Source organism: Bacillus rossius, chromosome 17 (assembly GCF_032445375.1).
Source record: "Bacillus rossius redtenbacheri isolate Brsri chromosome 17, Brsri_v3, whole genome shotgun sequence".
Lineage (NCBI taxonomy): Eukaryota > Metazoa > Arthropoda > Insecta > Phasmatodea > Bacillidae > Bacillus > Bacillus rossius.
The window spans coordinates 38848508-38872040 of record NC_086344.1 but is presented as its reverse complement, the minus strand read 5'-3'; the positions used below and the strand labels follow the sequence as shown (position 1 = coordinate 38872040).

The following is a 23533-nucleotide window of genomic DNA, read 5'->3' as shown; positions in this document are numbered from 1 at the left end:
CCTGTGATTCGACACTTCTATGACTGAGGGTCTATAATTGGCCCTCAGTCCTCCAGATTGACAGTGAACCAAATGGCAGAAGCAGCACTAAGGTATAATTATTTGAATTGTAGCATAACACGAAATGAACCCGCGAATTTCACGGGTCTCTACTTATATGAATCCGAAAAAAAAAATCTTTGTTAGGTATGCGGACATTTCGCGCATTCGTGCGTAGTCGCGAGTTAGAATGCAAAAACCTTCACACTCTCGCGTTGTGCTCGTGATTGGACGGCAGTTATTTGGACACGTCCCTCTGTGACAGTTTTCCAGATTAACAGTGAGCCGATGTGCATACTCAGCATGAAAACATGCGTATTTCAATTATAGCGCATCGCGAAGGGTTTCCAGGATCGCTCCCGTCTGCAGTAAGAGACCGTGTCTGTGTCTCTGTGTAGGACGACACAGAGCAGGGGTGAGTGACGTCCACGCAGGAAGAGGGCTGCCGGAGGGGTGGTGGGGGGACAGGGACCGGAAATTACCCCGAGGGAACATCTCGGGACAGAGCGGAGCGAGCCTCTGTGAAGTTCGACCGGCGAGGTTGGCGACACTGCTGCCGCCCCCGCAGTGGCCGCCTGCCAACCCTCCGACAAATAAATACCCTGTTCGCTCTGCGTGTTTCCCCTCCCCCGTCTCGTTTCGACCTCCGTGTCTGCTTTCTCCATGCAGCTAGGCGCCGGAGTGAAGCCACTGCGCCGTGTTGATTAGTGTTTGCATCGTGGAAACAGTTTTAAGACAACCTTTTTTTTAAATGAAATTACATCAGCAGATGTAATTTCCACGAGTGAATAGAGGTTCATGGAGTCTATCCTTTAGGGATTTTAAATCGAGAATTTTACAGGTATCTACTGATGAGGGTTATTAAGTAAGATTTATAACATCCGTCTTTAAAAAAAGGTCGTTGACTGGAATGATCGTGATTCGCTGATTCTTCTGTTAAAATATTTTTCATTGGCCCAGAGTCCTTCAGATAAACTGTGGCCCAATCACTGAAGCAAAATAATGTCAAAAGTATTTGGACTCTATCCTATCGCGAAATGAATCCGCGAATTTTACAGGTCTCTACACATCAGACGTTAACAAACGCTTTTTTCCACAATGTTTGGGCGTGTCAGTATGGCAATGGCAATGTTATAATAAAACAAAAATACATAATAAATCCAACATAAATAAAAGTCAATTAACAAGAACACGAGAAACAACTTAAATATGCAATACAAATTTAATAAACAAGCGTATTACAAGCAATAAATTAAACATGATCCAATCATTTTAAATACATGTTACTGATATCGTGATTGATAAAAAAAATTAATAGTTAAAACATGACGGTAATATATATTATCAAAAAAAATTGAAAATATTTCTGATGCCAAATACATAGGAAACTTAATACTATTCAACATTAAACTTAGGTTTTAAATTTTTAACCTATGAGTAGTAATTAAAATAACACACACGCACTTGTACAAAGCTCATAAAAATAAGGATCCCATATAGGCTACTACTTATTAATAGAGACCGGAAAAATTCGCGTATTCATTTCACGATATGATAGAATCCAATCAACTATGCATTTATTATGCTTCTCTGATTGGCTCACAGTTTATCTGGAGGACTTTGAGCCAGTGAAAAACCTTCAACCAAAAAAGCATCGAATCGCAAGCGTCCCAGTTAACAAGTGTCACGAGTCAATAGCCAATGAGCAGGTGGCATATGCCTGAGTGTGTAAGGGGATTGTGGATTCTATCCTAGAGGTCATCCAAAGCGTGAATTTTTCCAGACTCTACTTATTAAACTTTGCAACATTTTTTGTTTGTTGAGATATTTTGTACCAGGCTTCCTGAAAGATGAATGTCACGAATTATTTCACATCATCAGGGAAGGGGGTTATAAGGACCAGTTACGTCCGCTCTGGTGGTTGACACATGCAGCTACCTGTCTTCCCGCACCTGACTGACCGCTGTGGTAGCTGCAAGAAAGAGCTACAGTGTTTCGAGAAACACGAAGTGTGATAAAAAAAAACCTGAATAATTTTATTACGAAAAAAAAATGGTTGTCTGTAAAGTCGGTTTATGGACGATATTTTAACGTGACAACGTCATAACAAAACATTGATGAAATGATTGCATACTTTTATGAATAAAATTGAATCATTTTTATTGAATTATCACTATTTTGTACGGATACAAAGGAGTAAAATGAAATCTACAATTTAATTGATAAATTTACTTTTATTTGCACTCATTAATTCAAATATGTTTATTACTTCTTTAACGAAGATATTATTAGGAAACGAATGGGAGTGTTTCAAGTTTAATGTGTTTCGAAAAAGTCAAATCGATGGTTGTTTCCAATCGAGTGGAAGAGAGATAAATGCGACGCAAGCGTACAATGAGCGTAACGGGACACAGCGTAACGGGACAATGTGTGTAACGGGACACTTTTTCGTGCGTGCAGCCGGCGTTCATCGATTTATTAAACGTTGTCACGTCAAAAAGTAATAAGCTACGTCAAATTCGAACTCATGTCCTTCAAAACACTCTCCCTGGCTAGCGATGCGCACTTGTCTCAGTGCTGACTCCATGACTGGAGGCATTCCTGGAGGACCCTCAGCTGCTCTGTCGTGTCTAGCTCAAGGTCGGGAATAGGTTCTTTCCTTTTAGAATGACCCATTTTCCTGGTCTCCGTTTTGCATACAAAACATTGTTTAGAACTCACTGAAATACTGTGATTGGTGTGTTGACATAAGATATGTACGTAAACGAAACTCGTATAGTTACAAAACATAGAAGATGCTACATTGTTTATATAAATCTCAGCTATTCTCAAAATATTAACGCGAAGATACTATTTCTGTCTCATGAGCGTTTAAGATATATCTTTATTGTGTGAAGAATACCTGCCCTTGGTCAGTAGTTGGATTGTAGCGCCTGAACTAAGAGTGTGCTGGCAAACCCGCCAAGCAGCCCTGCAAAGCGGGAAGCCGAGCGTCTCCTTAGCAGATCGCAGGCGCTGATACCTACTCCTAGTACAGACCGCAATAAGCTGTGATCAAACAACACGGCGAATAAGCTTACATTAAATTTGAACTAATCTTCTTCAATACACTCTCCTTGGCTAGCGATAGATACGCATGTATACCAAGACTTATTCCATTATTGGGAGCATTTCGGGAAGGTTTTTTAGGGAATGGTGTCAAGACGTTTTCTTTTTAGCACGGCCCATTTGTCTGGTGTCTCCGTTTAGCAATCAAAACTTGATGTTAACGCGTTGTTCGAAATCCATGATTATAGTTATTGAAATTGCGCGCATTCATTCTGTCGCAAGTTAAAGTACCAACCTTCACACTCTCGCACTGTGCTCGTGATTGGACCGCAGTTGTTTGGACACGCCCCTCTACGACCGTGAGCCAACGAGGTCCAGCCAGGAGAGACGTAGGCGAATCAGGCAGTGACAATCAACAAGGATAAAAATGTTCTCACTAAGAAACGAACCAATGGTAAAACAAACATGGGTTGAGCACACCTATGACCTTATATTCTACCCTGAAGCCAGACGAATGCTCGACAGGAGGATGTGTAGTGCTACAGGCAGGGAGATATGTTGTGCTACAGACAGGGAGATGTTGTGCTACAGACGGGGGGGGGGGGGGGTGTTATGCAGTGCTCTAGGCAAGGGGGTGTGTTGTGCTACAGGCAGGGAGATATGTTGTGCTATAGGCAAGGAGATGTTGTGCTACAGACGGGGGGTATGCAGTGCTCTAGGCAAGGGGGTGTGTTGTGCTACAGGCAGGGGGGTTAGTTAGACCAAAGGCAGGAGGTGAGTGTGCTGCATGTAGGGGGTAGTTGAGCTACAGGCAGGGAGGTATGTTGTGCTACAGGCAGGGGTGTGTGCTCTGCTACAGGCAGGGGGGTTAGTTGTGCTAAAGGCAATAGGTGAGTGTGCTGCATGTAGGGGGTAGTTGAGCTACAGGCAGGGAGGTATTTTGTGCTACAGGCAGGGGGGGTATGTTGTGCTACAGGCAGGGGGGGATGTTCTGCTACAGGCAGGGGGGTTTGTTCTGCTACAGGCAGGGGGGTTAGTTGTGCTAAAGGCAGGAGGTGAGTGTGCTGCATGTAGGGGGTAGTTGAGCTACAGGCAGGGAGGTATGTTGTGCTACAGGCAGGGGGGTGTGTTCTGCTACAGGCAGGGGGGTTAGTTGTGCTAAAGGCAGGAGGTGAGTGTGCTGCATGAAGGGGGTAGTTGAGCTACAGGCAGGGAGGTATGTTGTGCTACAGGCAGGGGGGTGTGTTCTGCTACAGGCAGGGGGGATAGTTGTGCTAAAGGCAGGAGGTGAGTGTGCTGCATGTAGGGGGTAGTTGAGCTACAGGCAGGGAGGAATGTTGTGCTACAGGCAGGGGTGTGTGTTCTGCTACAGGCAAGAGGGTTAGTTGTGCTAAAGGCAGGAGGTGAGTGTGCTGCATGTAGGGGGTAGTTGAGCTACAGGCGGGGAGGTATGTTGTGCTACAGGCAGGGGGGTGTGTTCTGCTACAGGCAGGGAGGTATGTTGTGCTTCAGGCAGGGGGGTGTGTTCTGCTACAAGCAGGGGGGTTAGTTGTGCTAAAGGCAGGAGGTGAGTGTGCTGCATGTAGGGGGTGGTTGAGCTACAGGCAGGGAGGTAAGTTGTGCTACAGGCAGGGGGGTATGTTGTGCTACAGGCAGGGGGGGGGTGTTCTGCTACAGGCAGGGGGGTTAGTTGTGCTAAAGGCAGGAGGTGAGTGTGCTGCATGTAGGGGGTAGTTTAGCTACAGGCAGGGAGGTATGTAGTGCTACAGGCAGGGAGGTATGTTGTGCTACAGGCAGGGGGGTGTGTTCTACTACAGGCAGGGGGGTTAGTTGTGCTAAAGGCAGGAGGTGAGTGTGCTGCATGTAGGGGGTAGTTGATCTACAGGCAGGGAGGTATGTTGTGCTACAGGCAGGGGTGTGTGCTCTGCTACAGGCAGGGGGGTTAGTTGTGCTAAAGGCAATAGGTGAGTGTGCTGCATGTAGGGGGTAGTTGAGCTACAGGCAGGGAGGTATTTTGTGCTACAGGCAGGGGGGGTATGTTGTGCTACAGGCAGGGGGGGATGTTCTGCTACAGGCAGGGGGGTTTGTTCTGCTACAGGCAGGGGGGTTAGTTGTGCTAAAGGCAGGAGGTGAGTGTGCTGCATGTAGGGGGTAGTTGAGCTACAGGCAGGGAGGTATGTTGTGCTACAGGCAGGGGGGTGTGTTCTGCTACAGGCAGGGGGGTTAGTTGTGCTAAAGGCAGGAGGTGAGTGTGCTGCATGAAGGGGGTAGTTGAGCTACAGGCAGGGAGGTATGTTGTGCTACAGGCAGGGGGGTGTGTTCTGCTACAGGCAGGGGGGATAGTTGTGCTAAAGGCAGGAGGTGAGTGTGCTGCATGTAGGGGGTAGTTGAGCTACAGGCAGGGAGGAATGTTGTGCTACAGGCAGGGGGGTATGTTGTGCTACAGGCAGGGGGGGGGTGTTCTGCTACAGGCAGGGGGGTATGTTGTGCTTCAGGCAGGGGGGTGTGTTCTGCTACAAGCAGGGGGGTTAGTTGTGCTAAAGGCAGGAGGTGAGTGTGCTGCATGTAGGGGGTGGTTGAGCTACAGGCAGGGAGGTAAGTTGTGCTACAGGCAGGGGGGTATGTTGTGCTACAGGCAGGGGGGGGGTGTTCTGCTACAGGCAGGGGGGTTAGTTGTGCTAAAGGCAGGAGGTGAGTGTGCTGCATGTAGGGGGTAGTTTAGCTACAGGCAGGGAGGTATGTAGTGCTACAGGCAGGGAGGTATGTTGTGCTACAGGCAGGGGGGTGTGTTCTACTACAGGCAGGGGGGTTAGTTGTGCTAAAGGCAGGAGGTGAGTGTGCTGCATGTAGGGGGTAGTTGATCTACAGGCAGGGAGGTATGATGTGCTACAGGCAGGGGGGTATGTAGTGCTACAGGCAGGGAGGTATGTTGTGCTACAGGCAGGGGGGTGTGTTCTGCTGCAGGCGGGCCAGTGCGGGCCCGGATGAACATTGCCCCGGGCGCGGGGGGCTGGCGGGCAGGGCGCGGATAAATTGCGTTCACCGGGAGATGGGGCAGGGGGCGGGCGGTAGTAGCGCTACGGCCAGGGCTCTCTCGGCCGGCGCAAACATGTCAGCGACACAAGCACACACACAGAGAGCTGCTCGTTCGGCGAGTTCCAGCGCGCGCAAGAAGAGAGAGGAAAAAAAAATATTGGTTCCCGTAATTAGTTTTCCGTCTCTGCGTCCGTCGCCTCTCGTGAATTTTTACCTCGCTCCTCCCTGCAATTTTTATCTTTCTTTCTTCCATTTTTTTTTTGTTTGTTATCGGCGCGTCTCTCCTCCTCGCTATCCACCGCGGAGGGAGTTGGGGTAGAGGTGTCGGGGGTCCGTCGGAAGTGAGTTAGCGAACAATCAGAAGCCCGGCCTCCATGGAGGACACACCACCTCCCGGAGCCTCGCCATGGAGGTCTCAGACCATAGGAGCGACTCCACGGTGAAGCCGTTTCCCCTCCAGATAATCGTCTGCGCCAAGTTTGGATGCACTCCCGAAACACTGGCGTTGTGGACACAGTTTTAAAATGACTTTATTTAATGGAAGTGACTGTGGTTATCGACAAAAGGTTATAATTAGAGACCGGAGAAATTCGCGTTTTGATTGACCTCTAGGATAGAATCCACAATCCCCTACACACTCGGGCAAATGCCACCTGCTCATTGGCTATTGACTCGTGACACTTGTTAACTGGGACGCTTGCGGTTCGATAATTATTTGGTTGAAGGTTTTTCACTGGCTCAAAGTCCTTCAGATAAACTGTGAGCCAATCAGAGAAGGAAAATAAAGGTACAGTTGTTTGGATTCTATCATATCGTGAAATTAATCCGCGAATTTTTCCGGTCTCTGGTTATGATTCATATTCACTAACCATCATCAGACGTGACCAAGAACCATTTCACGCAATGTTCGGGCGCTACGATACGGGGATGGCGAGGTTGAATAGTGATCTTACCCGTTTCACAGAATGTCGTCTCCAGATTATTCCTTGATCAGTGGTTCAGCAATTGGATGCAGGACAAAAACGTACTACGTTCTTTGAAGTCATTGAGTTGGGAACTGCATGGAGACGGCGCGCTGTGACTTGTTAACCTCGCCACCGCCGTGTTGGTGACCTTGTCTGATGATTGCTTATAATTAGAGCCACGGAAATTTTGCGGATTCATTTAGTCACAAGCTAGAATGCAAACCTCCACACTGTCTCACTGTGTTCATGATTGCACCGCAGTTATCTGGACACGCCCCTCTACGACCGTGAGCCAACGATATCCAGCTAGGAGAGAAATAAGCGAATCAGGTAGTGCCAAATAACCAGGATAAAAATGTTTTCGCTAAGAAATCAACCAATGGGAAAGAAAACATGGGTCAAGCAGACCTATAATTTTGAATTCTATCCTGAGGCCAGAGGAATCCGCGAAATTTCCGGGACTCTGCTTATAAGTAGAGACCTGCAAAATTCGCGGTTTCATTGGCCTTCAGGATGGACATCACATTCTCCTGTACGCTGGGCAAATAACGCAAGTTCATTGGTTGTTGACTTGTAAGTCGTCTCAGCTGGTTTGTCTGTGATTCTATCCTTCTTTGCTTGAGGGTTTATAATTGGTTGAGATTCGTCCAGATGAACAGTAACCAATAGCAAAATTATCTAAGAGGTATAAGTAGAGACCTGTAAAATTCGCGATTTTAAATCCCTAAAGGATAGACACCATGATCCTCTATGCACTCGTGCAAATTACATCTGCTGATTGGTTACCGACTCGTAACACCTGTTGACTGGAATGATCGTGATTCGCTAATTCTTCTGTTAAAGATTTTCCATTGGCCCAGAGTCATTCAGATAAACTGTGGCCCAATCACTGAAGGAAAATATTGTCAAAAGTATTTGGACTCTATCCTATCGCGAAATGAATCCGCGAAATTTACAGGTCTCTAGGTATAAGGGTTTGAATTCTAGCCTATCACCGAATGAATCCTCGAATTTGGCTGGTCTCTACTTGTAAGTATGAATTATGTTCTCCGTCGATAACACACAGTCAATTCGCTGGGGGCGTGGCAGTCAGCAGCACGCGACTATAGCCCTCCCCCCCTTTTTCTCCTCCTTCAAGGTCGGGAAGCGACGAGTGCTGGCAAAGTTTCCCGCAGCAACAGGTTAGGAGAAGTTCGTAACTCCCTGCGCGCCTTCTAGCCGCGCGGAACGACTTCTACCCCCCTCCCACCACACTCCCTCCCACGAGGCGAGTGATCCCCCCCCCCCCCGCCGCACCCCCTCCCCCTGGACTCCCGACAACTGTGGGCTCCGTCCAGTGGGGGGTCACGAGTTCTTACAACCTCTCAGTCATGCGGCACTGCCATTGCAGTTTTGCACTGATTTTCATTTGGGGGGGAAAAAAATCAAAAACGTAAATATATATATAACTAAAAATGTAAATCTTTGTTCGTTAAAAATCTTAAAACTTCGAAAATTTTTTTTCATCGACTTCTTTGAATATTCGACATAACGTTACATTAGAATTAGCGCGTGTTTCTATGCACCTATGTCACACCTGAGACGGGTAAAAATATAGCTAGGAAAAATATATATATAAATGAATGTTTGTGTGTTCGTCTTCTGCTGTGTAAAGATAAAGATATGGATAGGAAGATATAAGAGAGACAAAGATATAGAGAGTTCCTGAGATAGTTACAAAATGTGTTTAAAATCATCATATTTTTTAAAAATATATGCGGAGGAGGACATCCCCGCTTATCCGGGGAATATTCCTTACCACCCCCCTCCCTTCATCAGAATACCCGGGGAAACAGGCTTATCAAGAGTACAGTCTTAGGGGCATTATTCCAGCCCACCTGTGCCCCTGAGAAGACCTGTCATGTGTGACCCGCCAAAGCATGTGACCTTGTTATCGACCAATAGCAACTCTGAGAGCGCTTCGTTCTAAAAAAAAAAAAAAAAAAAAAAAAGCAAGTTGGAGCCAAATAAACCGCAATATTCTCGTTGCTCTAATAACGGGGAAATTTTCTCAGTGTGCAAATAAATATGAAATATGTAAAGCTTACGTGGTCGTTCTTTTCAATAAATGTGAATGGTTATCTCTAGAGACCTGAAAAATTCGCAGGTTCATTACGTGCTATGGTAAAATTAAAATAATTATACCTTAGTGCTGCTTCTGTCATTGGTCCACTGTTAATCTGGAGGACTGAGGGCCAATTAGAGACCCTGATTCATAGAAGTGTCGAATCACAGGCCGCCCAGTCGAGACGTCTCACAAGTCAGCCGCCAATGAACAGTTGGCATTTGCCCGAGTGTGTAAAGGATATTGGAGTCTATCCTAAAGGTCTAGTTATCTCTTATAACTGTGTCGTGGTCCACTGGTTGTGCAGAGGTAGAATGCTCCATCGAAAACAGTTTCTTGCACTCATGTTTGCAGTTACGTCGCAGTTCGAGGTGTTGCAAACACTAGCACCAACACGCCTCGAGCTGTGCTGTTGGCAACACTGCGCGAACACCGTTCCTCCAGCGGTGCCACAACACCAGCTCGTGTTTTCTCTACCGAATCCACATGTTTTTTTTTCGGTTGGTTGTTTAGTTAATTACGACCACGATGTGTATCCTACGTTCAATTCCCCTCTTTCATACTGAAGCGTTTGCAACAGCGCCTTGTTAAGACTTGTCACAACATTTTTTTGAAATTAAAATGTGTTTTTTTTTTACCGTTGGTGTTGTGATATCGGTCTAAGGTAAGCAGAGGGTTTTTTTTTCGTTTTAGTTAGCACCGTCAACTGTTTTGTTAACGACTGCCGTAACTGTGCTCGATGCATGTTTAAACAGCACTGCCGGAGGCTTGCTTCAAGTTTCGAAATTGTCCGAATGAAAATTTTTTGTGTGTGTGTTTTTACGATGTCATCACAGTTCCGGAGAGAGTCATAAAACCTTTATACGTAGTTGTTTGGTGTGAGTTCATATTTTTTTTTGTTGTTTTCAATGTACGGTTTGCATTTGTTTTTTTATACTTTCATTCTTTGGAGTTCAAGTTTCATATCATCGCATACGTTTTTATAATGAATGGATTTTAATGTGGTCTTGAAGAGGGTCGTATATTTATAGCGTGTTTGTGCAAAATTATTTAAAATTAACTATTGGAAAAATTGCGTTAGAAAAACCAAACACAAAAAATAATAATTCGAATGTCATTCTGTCAGGTTGGCTGCAAAATACGGGAAACGGTCTCACGCCAGCATAAGTGCCAACGTTTTGATGGCATGTTGGACCCGCCAATCACAAGGAAGAATCCGCTGTTGCGAGTATAGGTACCTTGTTACCGTCTAACAGGCGGTCGGAATTTTTTTTTTTTTGCGAAAAAGAACTGCTTCCAGTAATCTTTTAAGCTGGCTTATGCCATTTATAGAGGCCAACAACTATTTCCGTACAAACGGCTCTAAAACACAACAAGGTCAACTGAAGTATGCGAGTTTACAGGAAAATAGCTGCAACATTGCATTGGGCCCGTTATACAATGCCACTCAAACGGAGACGGATCACTAGGGACCGGAAAAATTCTCTGTTTCAATGGCCTTCAGGATAGACTGCACATTCTCCTGTACACTTGGGCAAATAACGCAAGTTCATTGGCTGCTGACTTGTAAGTTTGTCTCAGCTGGTTTGTTCGTGATTCGATCTTTCTTTGATTGAGGGTTTATATCTGATTGAGATTCATCCAGATGAACAATAAACCAATAGCAAAATCATCTAAAGAGTATATGTGTTTGAATTCTAGCCTATCACCGAATGAATCTGCGAATTTTTCCGGTCTCTACGGATCACGTAAATGAATACGGATATCCCGAATGATTATTGAGCTATCACGTCCGCTTCTTATACAACACACGAAAATACAATATATTGCAACCGATGAGATTGATATTTACTTAAATTTAAAAAAAAAAAATATTTTTTAAATAATAGCACGGTTTGATTTAGACATATAAAATAAATCACAAATTAATTTTATAATACACGTATATAATGTGCGTACTTGTAACAATTTGTAACGTGTTTAGGACATAAACAAACATGGCTACCTCCGCAGCCAAGTAATCGGCTTCTATCGGTAGGGCCCGGAAAAAATTCGCGTTTTCAATGACCTCTAGGATAGACTCCATGGTCCTCTATGTACTTGTGCAGATCACACCTGCTGATTGGCTACTGACTCGTGACACGTGTTAACTGGGAAAGCTTGTGATTCGATACTTCTTTTGTCGGACGTTTTACATTGGTCCAGAGTCCTACAGATAAACTGTTTCCCAATCACTGAAGCAGCATAAAGGCAAATGTATTTTGATTCTAGCCTATCGCGAAATGAACACGCGAATTTTTCAGGCCTCTATCTATTGGCCGCACTGAGCAAGGTGGACCAAAGAGCTCAGCATCGCCGAGGTAATCCGTGCGGGTCTGTCTCTACCGGCGTGCGAGTGTAGACCGGGCCTCAGTCTTCCATTCCGGTCTGTCGGAACCCGTTAGCGACGGCGACGCTATCTCGCGTATTCATGCGCCGCTGGTTTATGCAGCGGCGCCTAGCGGGGGTCGTCGCTGTACGGTCCGTGTCGAGCGAACTGTCTCGGGTTTTGACAGTTGTCACGAGTAGTCCTGCCGGTGTCACGTTCCCCCGACTGTCGCTTGCGCAGCGCAGCGCAGCGCAGCCCGAAGTGTGAGTCAGGGTGTCTTCTCGGACCACCGCCATTGCGGGACACCTCGGTGACATGCAAAAAAAATTGTTTGTCTGTAAAGTCGGTTTACGGACGATAGTTTAACGTGACAACGTCATAACAAAACTTTGATAAAATAATTGCATACTTTTATGAATAAAATTGAATCATTTTTACTGAAGTATCACTATTTTGTATTGATACAAAGAAGGAGTGAAATGAAATCTACAATTTAATTGATAAATTTACTTTTAAATGCACTCACTAATTCAAACATGTTTATTACTTTAACGAACAGATTATTTTAACTATAACTTTTATACATGTTTGCTATTTAACTTCTTCCAATCTGTGTTATTCTGTTAAGGATAGGACGATGATAGGAAAAGTAGGAAACGAATGTGGGAGTGTTTCAAGTTTAATGTGCCTCGAAAAAAGTCAAATCGATGGTTGTTCCAATCGAGTGGAAGAGAGATAGATGCGGCGCAAGCGTATAATGAGCGTAACGGGACACAGCGTAACGGGACAATGTGCGTTACGGGACAATTTTTTCGTGCGTGCATCCGGTGTTTTTCGATTTATTAGACGTTGTCACGTCAAAATTGAAAAAAAAAATATTTAACCCCGGCTTTGGGCCTGGTTTTCGGAAAGGAATTTTATCATTGTACTGCCTATTTTGTTAAAATTCATTAAATAGTTAGTTTCATAGTACCATTGTGAACTTTGGTTTTCGTCATCGGTAGAGACCTGTAAAATTCGCGATTTCAAATCCCTAAAGGATAGACTCCATGATCCTCTACGCACTCGTGCAAATTACATCGGCTGATTGGTTACCGACTCGTAACACCTGTTGACTGGAATTATCGTGAATCGCTAATTCTTCTGTTAAAGATTTTTCATTGGCCCAGAGTCCTTCAGATAAACTGTGGCCCAATCACTGAAGCATAATAATGTCAAAAGTATTTTGACTCTATCCTATCGCAAAATGAATCCGCGAATTTTACAGGTCTCTAGTCATCAGCCATTCCCGTTTCTTTATTCCGTCGCATTCACTAAATTACCCCGTATACCGAGATCTAAGATGTTACACACAAAAATATTAAAACTTATTATAATACGACATGGGGCAGCGCTGGTAACTTCAGTAGCTTTCGCGACTGTTCCCCGTGTCGATATGTCGATATGTCGATATCCGAGGGATGGCCCAGTCACGCCTGACGAGGAATAACCGTCTAACAGACTGTCCCAAGGTCCAGGTGGTTCTCATTCCTGGCTTTTATTTTCGGAACGTTTAAGGGCTAGCATGCTCGGAGGGACTCACCTTTTATCCAGGTAGACATGTATTTGATATAACGTATTATGATTAACGATTGGTAGAGACCGGAAAATTTCGCGGTTTCATTTCGCGATAGGCTAGAATCCAAATGTGTTTAAACTTTTGCTGCTCCAGTGATTGGACCACAGGTTGTCTGAAGGAATCACAGCCAATGATTAATCCTCAACGAAAGAAGTATCGAATCAAAAGCATCCTAGTTAATAGTTGTTCACGAGTCAGTGGCCAATGAGCGGATGTAATTTGTCCGAGAGCATAGAGGATCTTGGAGTCTATCCTGTGGGTCAAAGAATTCGCGAATTTTTCCTGTCCCTAACGATTGTTTATAAAACGAGACCTCCGCTGCCAACAAGCCTGGCAGTAGTCCTGCAGTGTAGGCGCTGCAGAAGGGGCAGACGGCCCGGCGGGTTGCTAGACTCGCCAGGGGCACCCCGCGGCGCTCGGCGGGTTGCGGCGCTCCGGGCGCCAAGCATTTCACACTCGGCGGCCTCAATCAATCACGCACGGCCTGCGCGGCTCCGCGGCGGTGGGGCGGGAGGGGGGAAGTGGGGGAGGGGGGGGAGATTGTCAGCCTCCTCCCAGCATCCCCCGGGGCACACTCGAGGCGCCGGGGCGATATGACGCCGCCTCGCCACTCCCGCCTATCTCCCGCGGTGTAAGTTTGCTTGCTTGCATAATTAATCCCTCCCTCTCTTCATCGCCCTCGTCACCCTCGTAGTTTGGATACAGGGGCGTGTCTGAGGGGGGGGGTTAGTGACTCGTGAGAGAGGGGGGGAGGGAGGAGGGATCGTAAGAAATGACTTCCACCAGAACACCCCCTCGTGCCGCAACCCGCCCCCTGCTCGAGCACGACAGTGCCGGTGGTGGGAGGGGTTGTGTACCAGAACCACCCTGCTCCCTCTACTAACACGCGCATCTCCTCGCTCCCCGCCGCTGCACGCAAGATACACTCCGTCGCCCCGGCGTGCGCAAGTGCTGAAAATAAAACCCCGCGTTCCTTCTTCTTTCATTCTTTTTTTTTTTTTCGAAACATGCAAATCATCTTGTCTCGACAAAATATTATTTTTTTTTTCCTTGTCAGTGTATGCTTGTAAATAAATTAAGCAAGGCTTAACGCCTGTCAGCGCCGGGGGCCGTCAGAGGCGATGAGGTTTGACGAGATAAGAGCGGACGAGTGTTTAGGTGGGTAGAACCACTCTCTCGTCGCGTGCCCTTGAGCTTGGCCTTGGATAGACACTAAGGGCCGGGGCAGGAATAATTTTCTCGGGCCGCCTCCCCGGTACATAATGTACAATTTCTTCCAAGCCCAAAATACAAATAAATATATCTCGATTTATTTAATGTTTGTCTTGATCTAAGTTTTTGGATATTCACCATTGCTAAAGCACATGTATTCCTGTAGAAGAAAACTACAAAAATCACAAAAGACAAAAACACAAATTAAGCAAAAAATTGCTGTTGTCAACAGTTTATATCCTGTTGACAACAGCAATTTTTTTCTTAGTTTGAGTTTTTGTCTTTTTTGTTTTTTGTAGTTTTCTTCTACAGACATACATGTGCTTTAGCAATGGCGTATGTCCAAAAGTTTACATCAAGTCATGCACTCCCATTGCACAAATCTTTCAAAGATAATATTAATGTTTGTGTTTGTTTACTTTTTTTGTTTTCGTTCCTTAAAGTGCCTGGCTGTTTCGGATAATGTGTGGTAGCTTACACTTAAAAAAAATTGTTTGTCTGTAAAGTCGGTTTACGGACGATAGTTTAACGTGACGTCATAACAATACATTGATGAAATGATTTCATACTTTTATGAATAAAATTAAATCATTTTTATTGAATTATCACTATTTTGTATGGATAAAAAGAAGGAGTGAAATGAAATCTACAATTTCATTGATAAATTTACTTTTATTTTCACTCATTAAATCAAATATGTTTATTACTTAACGAAGAGTAGATTATTTTAACTATAACTTTTATACATATTTGCTATTTAACTTCTTCCAATCTTTGTTATTCTGTTAAGGATAGGACGATGATAGGAAAAGTAGGAAACGAATGGGAGTGTGGCAAGTTTAATGTGCCTCGAAAAAGTCAAAACGATGGTTGTTCCAATCGAGTGGAAGAGAGATAAATGCGACGCAAGCGTACAATGAGCGTAACGGGACACAGCGTAATGGAACAATGTGCGTTACGGGACAATTTTTTCGTGCGTGCAGCCGGCGTTCATCGATTTATTTGACGTTGTCACATCATTAAGCAAATTAATCAAAGTTACTGGGGCCGTAACTGTAAACGTGGTCTGGAAAAAATTACAGAGCTTTAAGATTTCCAGTGAATTTCATCAGGGTGAACACAAGCATAAAAAATGAAGAGCCGCATGAGCAAATCTTTAAGTACTCGCCAGTGATGTGTAAACATATAACCTCGGTAAAAAGCCAATTCATTTGTTCTCAAGATGCGAATATTCTTATAATACAAAACACGGTTACGAAAGTTAACATAGAATTCTTTAAAATAATTCTGAGCATGATAAACATACACACAAATTGTGTTTTCTACTACATTTCTGGACGCGAATCACGCATAGTTCCTGTACCCGCCACTAGAGCTCCTTGCCGGAGCAGCTGCGTCGACTATCGAATAATTCGGTTTTCAGAGCGAATTTTTAAACTATGTAATGAAGAGGCTCCGATAAAAGCGAATGAGACTTGGAAAAATACTAAACTCCTGCTTCAGATCCGGTTTCCGAAAAATAATTTTATTAAAAGGCCGTCCATCTTGTTTACATTCATTAAACTGTTAATAGCCTACTATAAAGTTTACCTTTGGCTTTGTGAACTTTGGTTTGCGCCATCCGCATCCGTCCTGGTCATCTAGGGCATGCCAGTTCAACTGAGGTCTACGTGACGAGGTAGAGCAAATGGAAACTGAATACATTCGTGGTTGCAGTAGACTCCAGGATCACGGAGTTAAGACCAGTCAGGATTTATCACGCTGTGAAGTAGTTGAGCTCACTTAGCAACTCACCATCGCAGTATTAAAAAAACCTGAAACTTTGCAGGAATAAAGTTCTAACATGTCTGATGATAAATAAATATGAAAAGAATTTTTCGTTAATCACATAAAACATAGTCTTCAAAAAATTTCCCGCAACTCTTAACACAACACTCCCATCAACCAATTTATTAGGAGTCCTGTAAGCACTGACAATAAACTACAGAACAAGAGGATTCACGAAGTATACATATAGTAATGTAAGATTGTTTGGAAAGACTCCACAGTCATCTACTCGGAAAGATTTAACCTGTAAATGCAACATAATAAATCGTTTCAATTGCACTTTGTAAGGGTTAAGACTTCTTTAAAGAGGGTTTCTCGTTGGCCCAGAGACCTTAGACTTTGAGCCAATAGCAGACACCTATCATGGAATGAGTTAGCGAATCTCTGTCTGTATAAGAGTAGGTACTTCACTGGCATGTGCAGCCTGTGCCAAAGAGCGCCTGGCCTGTTGCGCAGGCATGGCAGTGCTGACGACGGCCTTCGACTCCCCGCTGAGAGGCCCCAGCTTCCTGCTGGAGCCGCCCGCGCGCCTCGAGTTCTCCAACTCGAGCGGCGGCTGGCTGGACTGCTCAGCCTCGGGCAGCCCGCCGCCCGCCGTCGACTGGCTCGGCGTCGACGGCAGCCCCGTGGGCGACGTGCACTCGGTGCGGCGCGTGCTGCGCAACGGCACGCTGGTGCTGCTGCCCTTCCCGCCCGCCGCCTACCGCCAGGACATCCACAGCACCGTGTACCGCTGCGCCGCTGCCAACGCCGTCGGCCGCATCGTGAGCCGCGACGTGCAAGTGCGCGCGGGTGAGTCCCTGCCTCTAGCTGCCTCCACCCTCACCCTCACCCTCACCCTCACCTAGTGTGGCTGCCCTTCCCGCCTTATTGTTATAATTTTCATGGTGGACAAAGAAATACTAGCTTCCCCAATGTTTTATATTCAGCAATGCAATAAAGTACATCAGGGTGAGATGGAAGATGGGTATGGCATACCATAATTTCTCTCAGCGTACTATATCTGGGAGGGCATTAGATAATTTATTTGGTGTACTATAATTTCTAACACCATATACTGTATTCCAGTATGGCATACCATAATTATATTTTGTACCAGATAATTTGGGTGGAATCAGTTCGCTCCCCCTACTTATATTATCTTCTTCTGGAGTTAAAATTTTATAAACAAGTATTAACACTAACCTGGTTTATATGTCTAACCGATTCTTCGTAGATGATGTAATAACATACTCTGCATGGTTCAATCAATAAATTCATTTTTTTTTTCGTTAGCTGTTCTTGGAAATTTGCTCACTGGATTTGACTTTCTTCGGTTTGCGACTTCACTAGTTCTGATTGGCTTACGTCTTTTTTCTTTTTTCTTTTTTTTTTTTTTTTTTTGCTGTGATGAGCAGTCTCGCCCTTACAAATCTTCCTTTTGCTGTTGTGGAGACTCATTTTCTTCTTTGTGGTCCTTCTTGGTGTTAGTGTCGCATCCGGTTATAAATGATAGAACAAGAGGGAGATGTAGAGGCGTAACTCTTACAGCGGAAACTGAAACCATGTTTTGGCGCGACATGTGACGCTATCTGTTGTGTGGACCCTTAATTACTAGCAAAAAAATTCGTGCGGAAGGTTCAGATCTAAATTGTTAGCTTTGTAATTATAATTTAACTAATTGTCGTCTAATAGCACAGTAAAAGACAAAATATAATAGTTATCTTTTTGCACACTAAGTAATAAGTCGTCATGAAGTTAAATTATCATTATAAAAGCTAACATCCAAAACGTGTTTTTTTTTTTTTGCTAGTAGTCATGGACCCACCCAACAGATAGCGTCTCATGTCGCAGTAAACTTAGTTTCAGTTTCCACTTTAATAGTCATACTTCTACATCTCCCTCCTTGTTCTATGGTCCGCAGTGTACCTTTCTTCCTTGCCTGGCAGACAGGGTGTTTTCCCAAGAACAGCACATGTTCATTGATGAAAATTATTTCGCCGCTCGTTCGTAGGAACGTGTTGCTGACGAGTTTCAACAGAGATTATCAACGGCAGTGTGCTCAACTCCAGAAAATGGCAAAAAAAAAAATATGGTGAAACGTGCTCACACATGCATAACCTGAAGGGGCGACATTTTAAGCGTATGTTTTAAAAAGACTTGTTTTTAGAGACCGGAAAAATACGCAGATTCATTCGGCGATATGCTATAATTCAAACACATATACCCTTTAGATGATTTTGCTATTAGCTTACTGTTCATCTGGACGAATCTCAGCCAGTTATAAACCCTCAACCAAAGAAGGATCGAATCACGGACAAATCAGCTGAGACGACTTACAAGTCAGCAGCCAATGAACTTGCGTTATTTTCCCAAGTGTACAGGAGAATGTGCAGTCTATCCTGAAGGCCATTGAAACCGCGAATTTTTCCGGTCCCTACTTGTTTTTGATTAGTAACCATCTGAGCTTTCGGTATTATGGTAATTTGGTGGCAGCAATTTCGTGAGAATGGAACTGAAGTCGATGAACGGCAATGAGACACAAATATGGCGGACCCGCGTGTGGCGACATAAACCCGTATATAGTCCCTTTCGTAAACATTAGGGTGCATACAATTTGCATTGGTGTGCCAAATGCAACGTTTTGATAGTGAAACTACCCCGTAATATATCGGTAAACTAAAATAGTCATGTTAACAAGTAATCTCAAATTTTAAAAATACCCAAGAACGCAGGCATCATAAAGTACTTGCACTATAGCAATAGGGCTTGGTAGTACAGCGGTAGAGAGCGAGTTTGTTGGCGTGAATGGAAGTGGTTCAAATCTCGCCAGAAAATAATTTTTATTTTTTGACGTGACAACGTCTAATAAATCGATGAACGCCGGCTGCACGCACGATAAATTGTCCCGTTACGCACCTTGTTCTGTTACGTTGTATCCCGTTACACTCATTGTTCCGTTACGCTGTGTCCCGTTACCCTCATTGTTCCGTTACGCTGTGTTCTGTTACGCTGTCGGCGAGTGCAGTAATAATAGGTTATGTTACAATTGACTAAAAAATTATGGTGATTCATATAATTGATGATAGATATTTGATTACAGTTTATTTATATGAAAACTTGTTTATAATTATATTTAAACTTTATAGCTAAACTCCAGTTTTTAAAATTAATTACAAGTCATCCACACGTGAACTGTTTCGTCGACTGTTTATAAAGTGAAGTGAAAAGTTAATGTGGTTTTCATTGCTTATTACAACAACAATTTCGGCAATAAATGTTAATTATTCTTGAATTTTAAAAATAATGATTACTAGTATAATTTCAAGTATTTATTCTTTTATTATTAAAATAAAAATGATTCAATTTTATTCATAAAAGTATGCGATCATTTCATCAATGTTTTGTTATGACTATGTCACGTTAAACTATCGTCCGTAAAGCGACTTTACAGACAACCAATTTCCCCCCCCCCCCCCCCCCCCCGTGTTAAACTGTTATCAGTGTTATCTGTGCATTGGTCGTGTATGTGGGTGGTTGGTCCCCGGAGTGCGCGACTATCGGACCTGCCTGTACAGCAGGCCGCGGCGAGCGATAAGCGGCTGAAAGCAAGATGGCGCCGGAGGGAGGACTGTCTCGCCGCGCGCGGCGGTTGGCAGCAGTGCGGACGGCGCTCGAAGAAATCCAATAACCAGGCACGACAGGCGGCGAGAACACGTCGTAGATCACGTCAAGTGAACGAGACAGCAGCCGTGAGGAGGGGGGGGCGGGGGATGGGACAGGTCGATACTGGGCGAGGAGACACGAGTCACTCGGCTGGCGTATCCTCGCGTCTCCTCGCGTCTCGCGCCGGCTAATTCACTGTCGCCAACTTGCCGACCTGCCCCGTGTGCGCGACCCGCGCTTCCAGTGCTTGTTTCATGGGTTGGTCTGCCTGCACAACCAGCGGTCTTCATTCTGACGTGAACACGTCTTTAAAACTGCTTCCGTGATGGGAGGCAATTAAAGAAAATTGGTTGTCTGTAAAGTCGGCTTACGGAGGATAGTTTAACGTGACAACGTCATAACAAAACATTGATTAAATGATTGCATACTCTTATTAATAAAATTGAATCATTTTTATTGAATTGTCACTATTTTGTATGGATACAAAGAAGGAGAGAGATGAAATCTACAATTTAATTGATAATTTTACTTTTATTTGCACTCATTAATTCAAATATGTTTATTACTTTAACGAAGAGATTATTTTAACTATAACTTTAGTACATGTTTGCTATTTAACTTCTTCCAATCTGTGTTATTCTGTTAAGGATAGGACGATGATAGGAAAAGTAGGAAACGAATGGGAGTGTTTCAAGTTTAATGTGCCTCGAAAAAGTCAAATCGATGGTTGTTCCAATCGAGTGGAAGAGAGATAGATGCGGCGCAAGCGTACAATGAGAGTAACGGGACAATGTGCGTAACGGGACAATGTGCGTTACGGGACACTTTTTCGTGCGTGCAGCCGGCGTTCATCGATTTATTAGACGTTGTCACGTCAAAAAACTAATCACAACAAAATCGGCGGGGGTGGGGGGGGGGGGTTTACAGTTCGGTGTTGCAGCTACATATCTGTCATCTCCATCACAAAATGTAATTACACCACTGGACAGCTAAAGGATCAAAGAATTCGTTACACTTAGTGAGAGGACTGTGACGCATCGCGCGCGTTGGAGGGGGGAAGCGCCGCCATTTTTGAGATCATTTTGCTGCGTTTCGAGATTTCCATTTAGTATAACTTTTGACTCGGAGAAGCTACGACGTTCGTTTGAGTTGCAATCTTCAGCTATCTTCAAAATATATGGATTTCATATATAAAACATTAGTGTAAAATTGTTACAGTGTGTATTTATATATGGCGTTAAAATAAAAATAGCGTATTTTGTATTTCGTATAGAAAATATTACCTGTTACGTACACGTATTTACGTATAACACACGCCCGAATTCGTGACACCACAACACCCCATTTCACAATCGCGTCTGCTGCTTCCGCTGTCACGGAAACCTAACAAACAGCAATCAACAAGATTGAATTTGGCGGTTACGAAATTTAATTTTTTTTTTTAGTATTGTGTTTTTAGATCATATCACTGTCAGGAGATTAACACTTATAATGAAAGTAAACCACAAAGAAATATCAGAACACTAGATATATATGATTGTACTTAAAACTTCAATGATTTTCGTTTACAACTGCGTAATAGAATTTTTATAAAAGTTAAAATTATTTTAATTTGAAAAATATTTCGTTTCTAAGATTTGGATACTTAGAATCTATGTATGATTTTAAATATTTTATATATTTGTTATACTATAGTATCAAAGCCTTATTTTATGAAGAACTGTTCGCAATTATTTTTACTACACAATATCTTTAATTTCGAATGTATAATATTTTCAGGGATAAAAAGATGCAAGTTTGGTTTTAGTTGTTGATTTGTTGTTGCTGTGGTAGGGACTGGAAAAATTCGCGAATTCAATGACCCACAGGGTAGACTCCATGCTCCTCTATGCACTCGGACAAATTACATCTGCTCATTGGCCACTGACTCGTGACAACTGTTAACTAGGATGATTTTGATTCGATACTCCTTTAGTTGAGGATTATTCATTGGCTCTGATACCTTCAGACAACCTGTGGTCCAATCACTGAAGCAGCAAAAGGTTAAACACATTTGGATTCAGACATGTCGCGAAATTAAACCGCGAATTTTTCCGGTCTCTATGCTGTGGTGTTGCTGTGAGGTTGCTGTGTTGTTCAGCGACCACTGCGAAACAAAACGTGGAAGCAGTGCGGAGAATCGCATGATATGCGTAACCACAGCGAGAACTTTGCAATACTCTGGTGCTCTGAGAGTTTATGGAAGATGAAAATACGGATGATTTAGCCGCAGGAAAAACGAAGGAGCGAGGAAGAAAAGAGACGTATGTTTTCAGGATGTGAGCACTTTCCCAACTTTAGATAAAGTGTAGCGGGGACGCGATTTCCCCGTCCTCTTTTCTTTTTTCTTCTTTTGCTGAACTTGTGGTGTCAAAACTTTTCTGTCGAGAAAGTCTTGGGAGCTTCCCTGTTACACAGAACGGGCAATATGTGCAGACAGGAGAATACAAGTGTGTCACATCTTCATCCCCAGTTCAAACGAAAATACGTACGTGTACAGAGTGATTCTGAACTCCACGTTAAAACGCAGGGTTCAGATTTCTTTGCAAAATATGGTAGGAGATAAATATTTCTTTTTTATTATGCTCTAACGTTAATAATAGAGGATATGCCATTTTGAGCATCGAGATTTCAGATGGTTTATTTTAAAAAGCACTAAAACTCTTGGGTTAGAATATCACATGCATAAAAAGTTATTTCTTGAATTAAAAGCAAATGATAAATTATTGGCGAATTATGTCATCCCCTCCATTAATAACACTGGGTCACATCCCTTATCCCTACATACATATCAGTTAGTATATCTGAGGTCTATATTGGAATTACCTCGAAATTAATGCGCGTGACACAATCGCGCAGGTTCATAATTTGTTTTTATTACGACAGCAGTTTCAGTTATTGTCGTGTGAACATCTTAGCTGTCGGAATATAACTATTGGTAAGAGTTATTTCGTGGCAATGGAAAGGTAGCCGATGGAAGCTAAATTGGGACGAAGATGGCGAACCCACGTGTAGCAAAATAAACCTGTATAGTATAGTCAATTTTGTAAAAAAATTAAGGTACATACCAAAGTATATTGGTCTGCCAAATGAAACTTTGTGATAGTGAAACTACCCTGGAATGTATGGAATATATTTGGTAAAGTAAAATAGTTATAGTAAAAAATAATCCCAAGTCTGAACATACATTAGAAAAATGTCATTGCATACACTGTTGATAATACAAAGTCTCCTCCTTAAACTCAATATGTCACGAGAGCTTAGTGGAGCCGACCTCCGTAGTGTAGTCGGATGCACACTAACTCGTGGTTCGAGGGGCTCTGGGTTCGAGTCCCGGATAAGATATGTGTGTGTAAATGTGTAAGTGTTTACATTTTTCAACAATTTGTCGAAGTCAATGAAACTGTCACACGAAATTGTCAAACTATAAGAAATAATAAGTAAATATAGCCGGGGGGGAGGGTGTTTGTCTGGCCGACTTGTGATGAAAATCACGGGCCAGCCAAACATTTAAAAAATAATAATTTGTAGAACGCGCGCTTGTTAACCTGGATGTATGCGGTTCAAATCGCGCCCTTAGAAATCTTGTTTACGATTTTTTTGATGTCATTATAATATAATAATAAAGTTTA

General features: G+C 43.5%; 1 protein-coding gene across 1 annotated transcript in view; it reads left to right on the top strand.

Annotated features, from left to right (window-relative positions):
* LOC134540659 (cell adhesion molecule Dscam2-like) overlaps positions 1–23533 on the top strand; it is a 149076-nt gene that overhangs the window by 22983 nt on the left and 102560 nt on the right. The window contains 4 exon segments of the mRNA XM_063383532.1: positions 3831–3861; positions 4460–4490; positions 6052–6155; positions 16674–17009. Of these exon segments, the coding sequence (XP_063239602.1) occupies positions 3831–3861; positions 4460–4490; positions 6052–6155; positions 16674–17009 (502 nt within the window).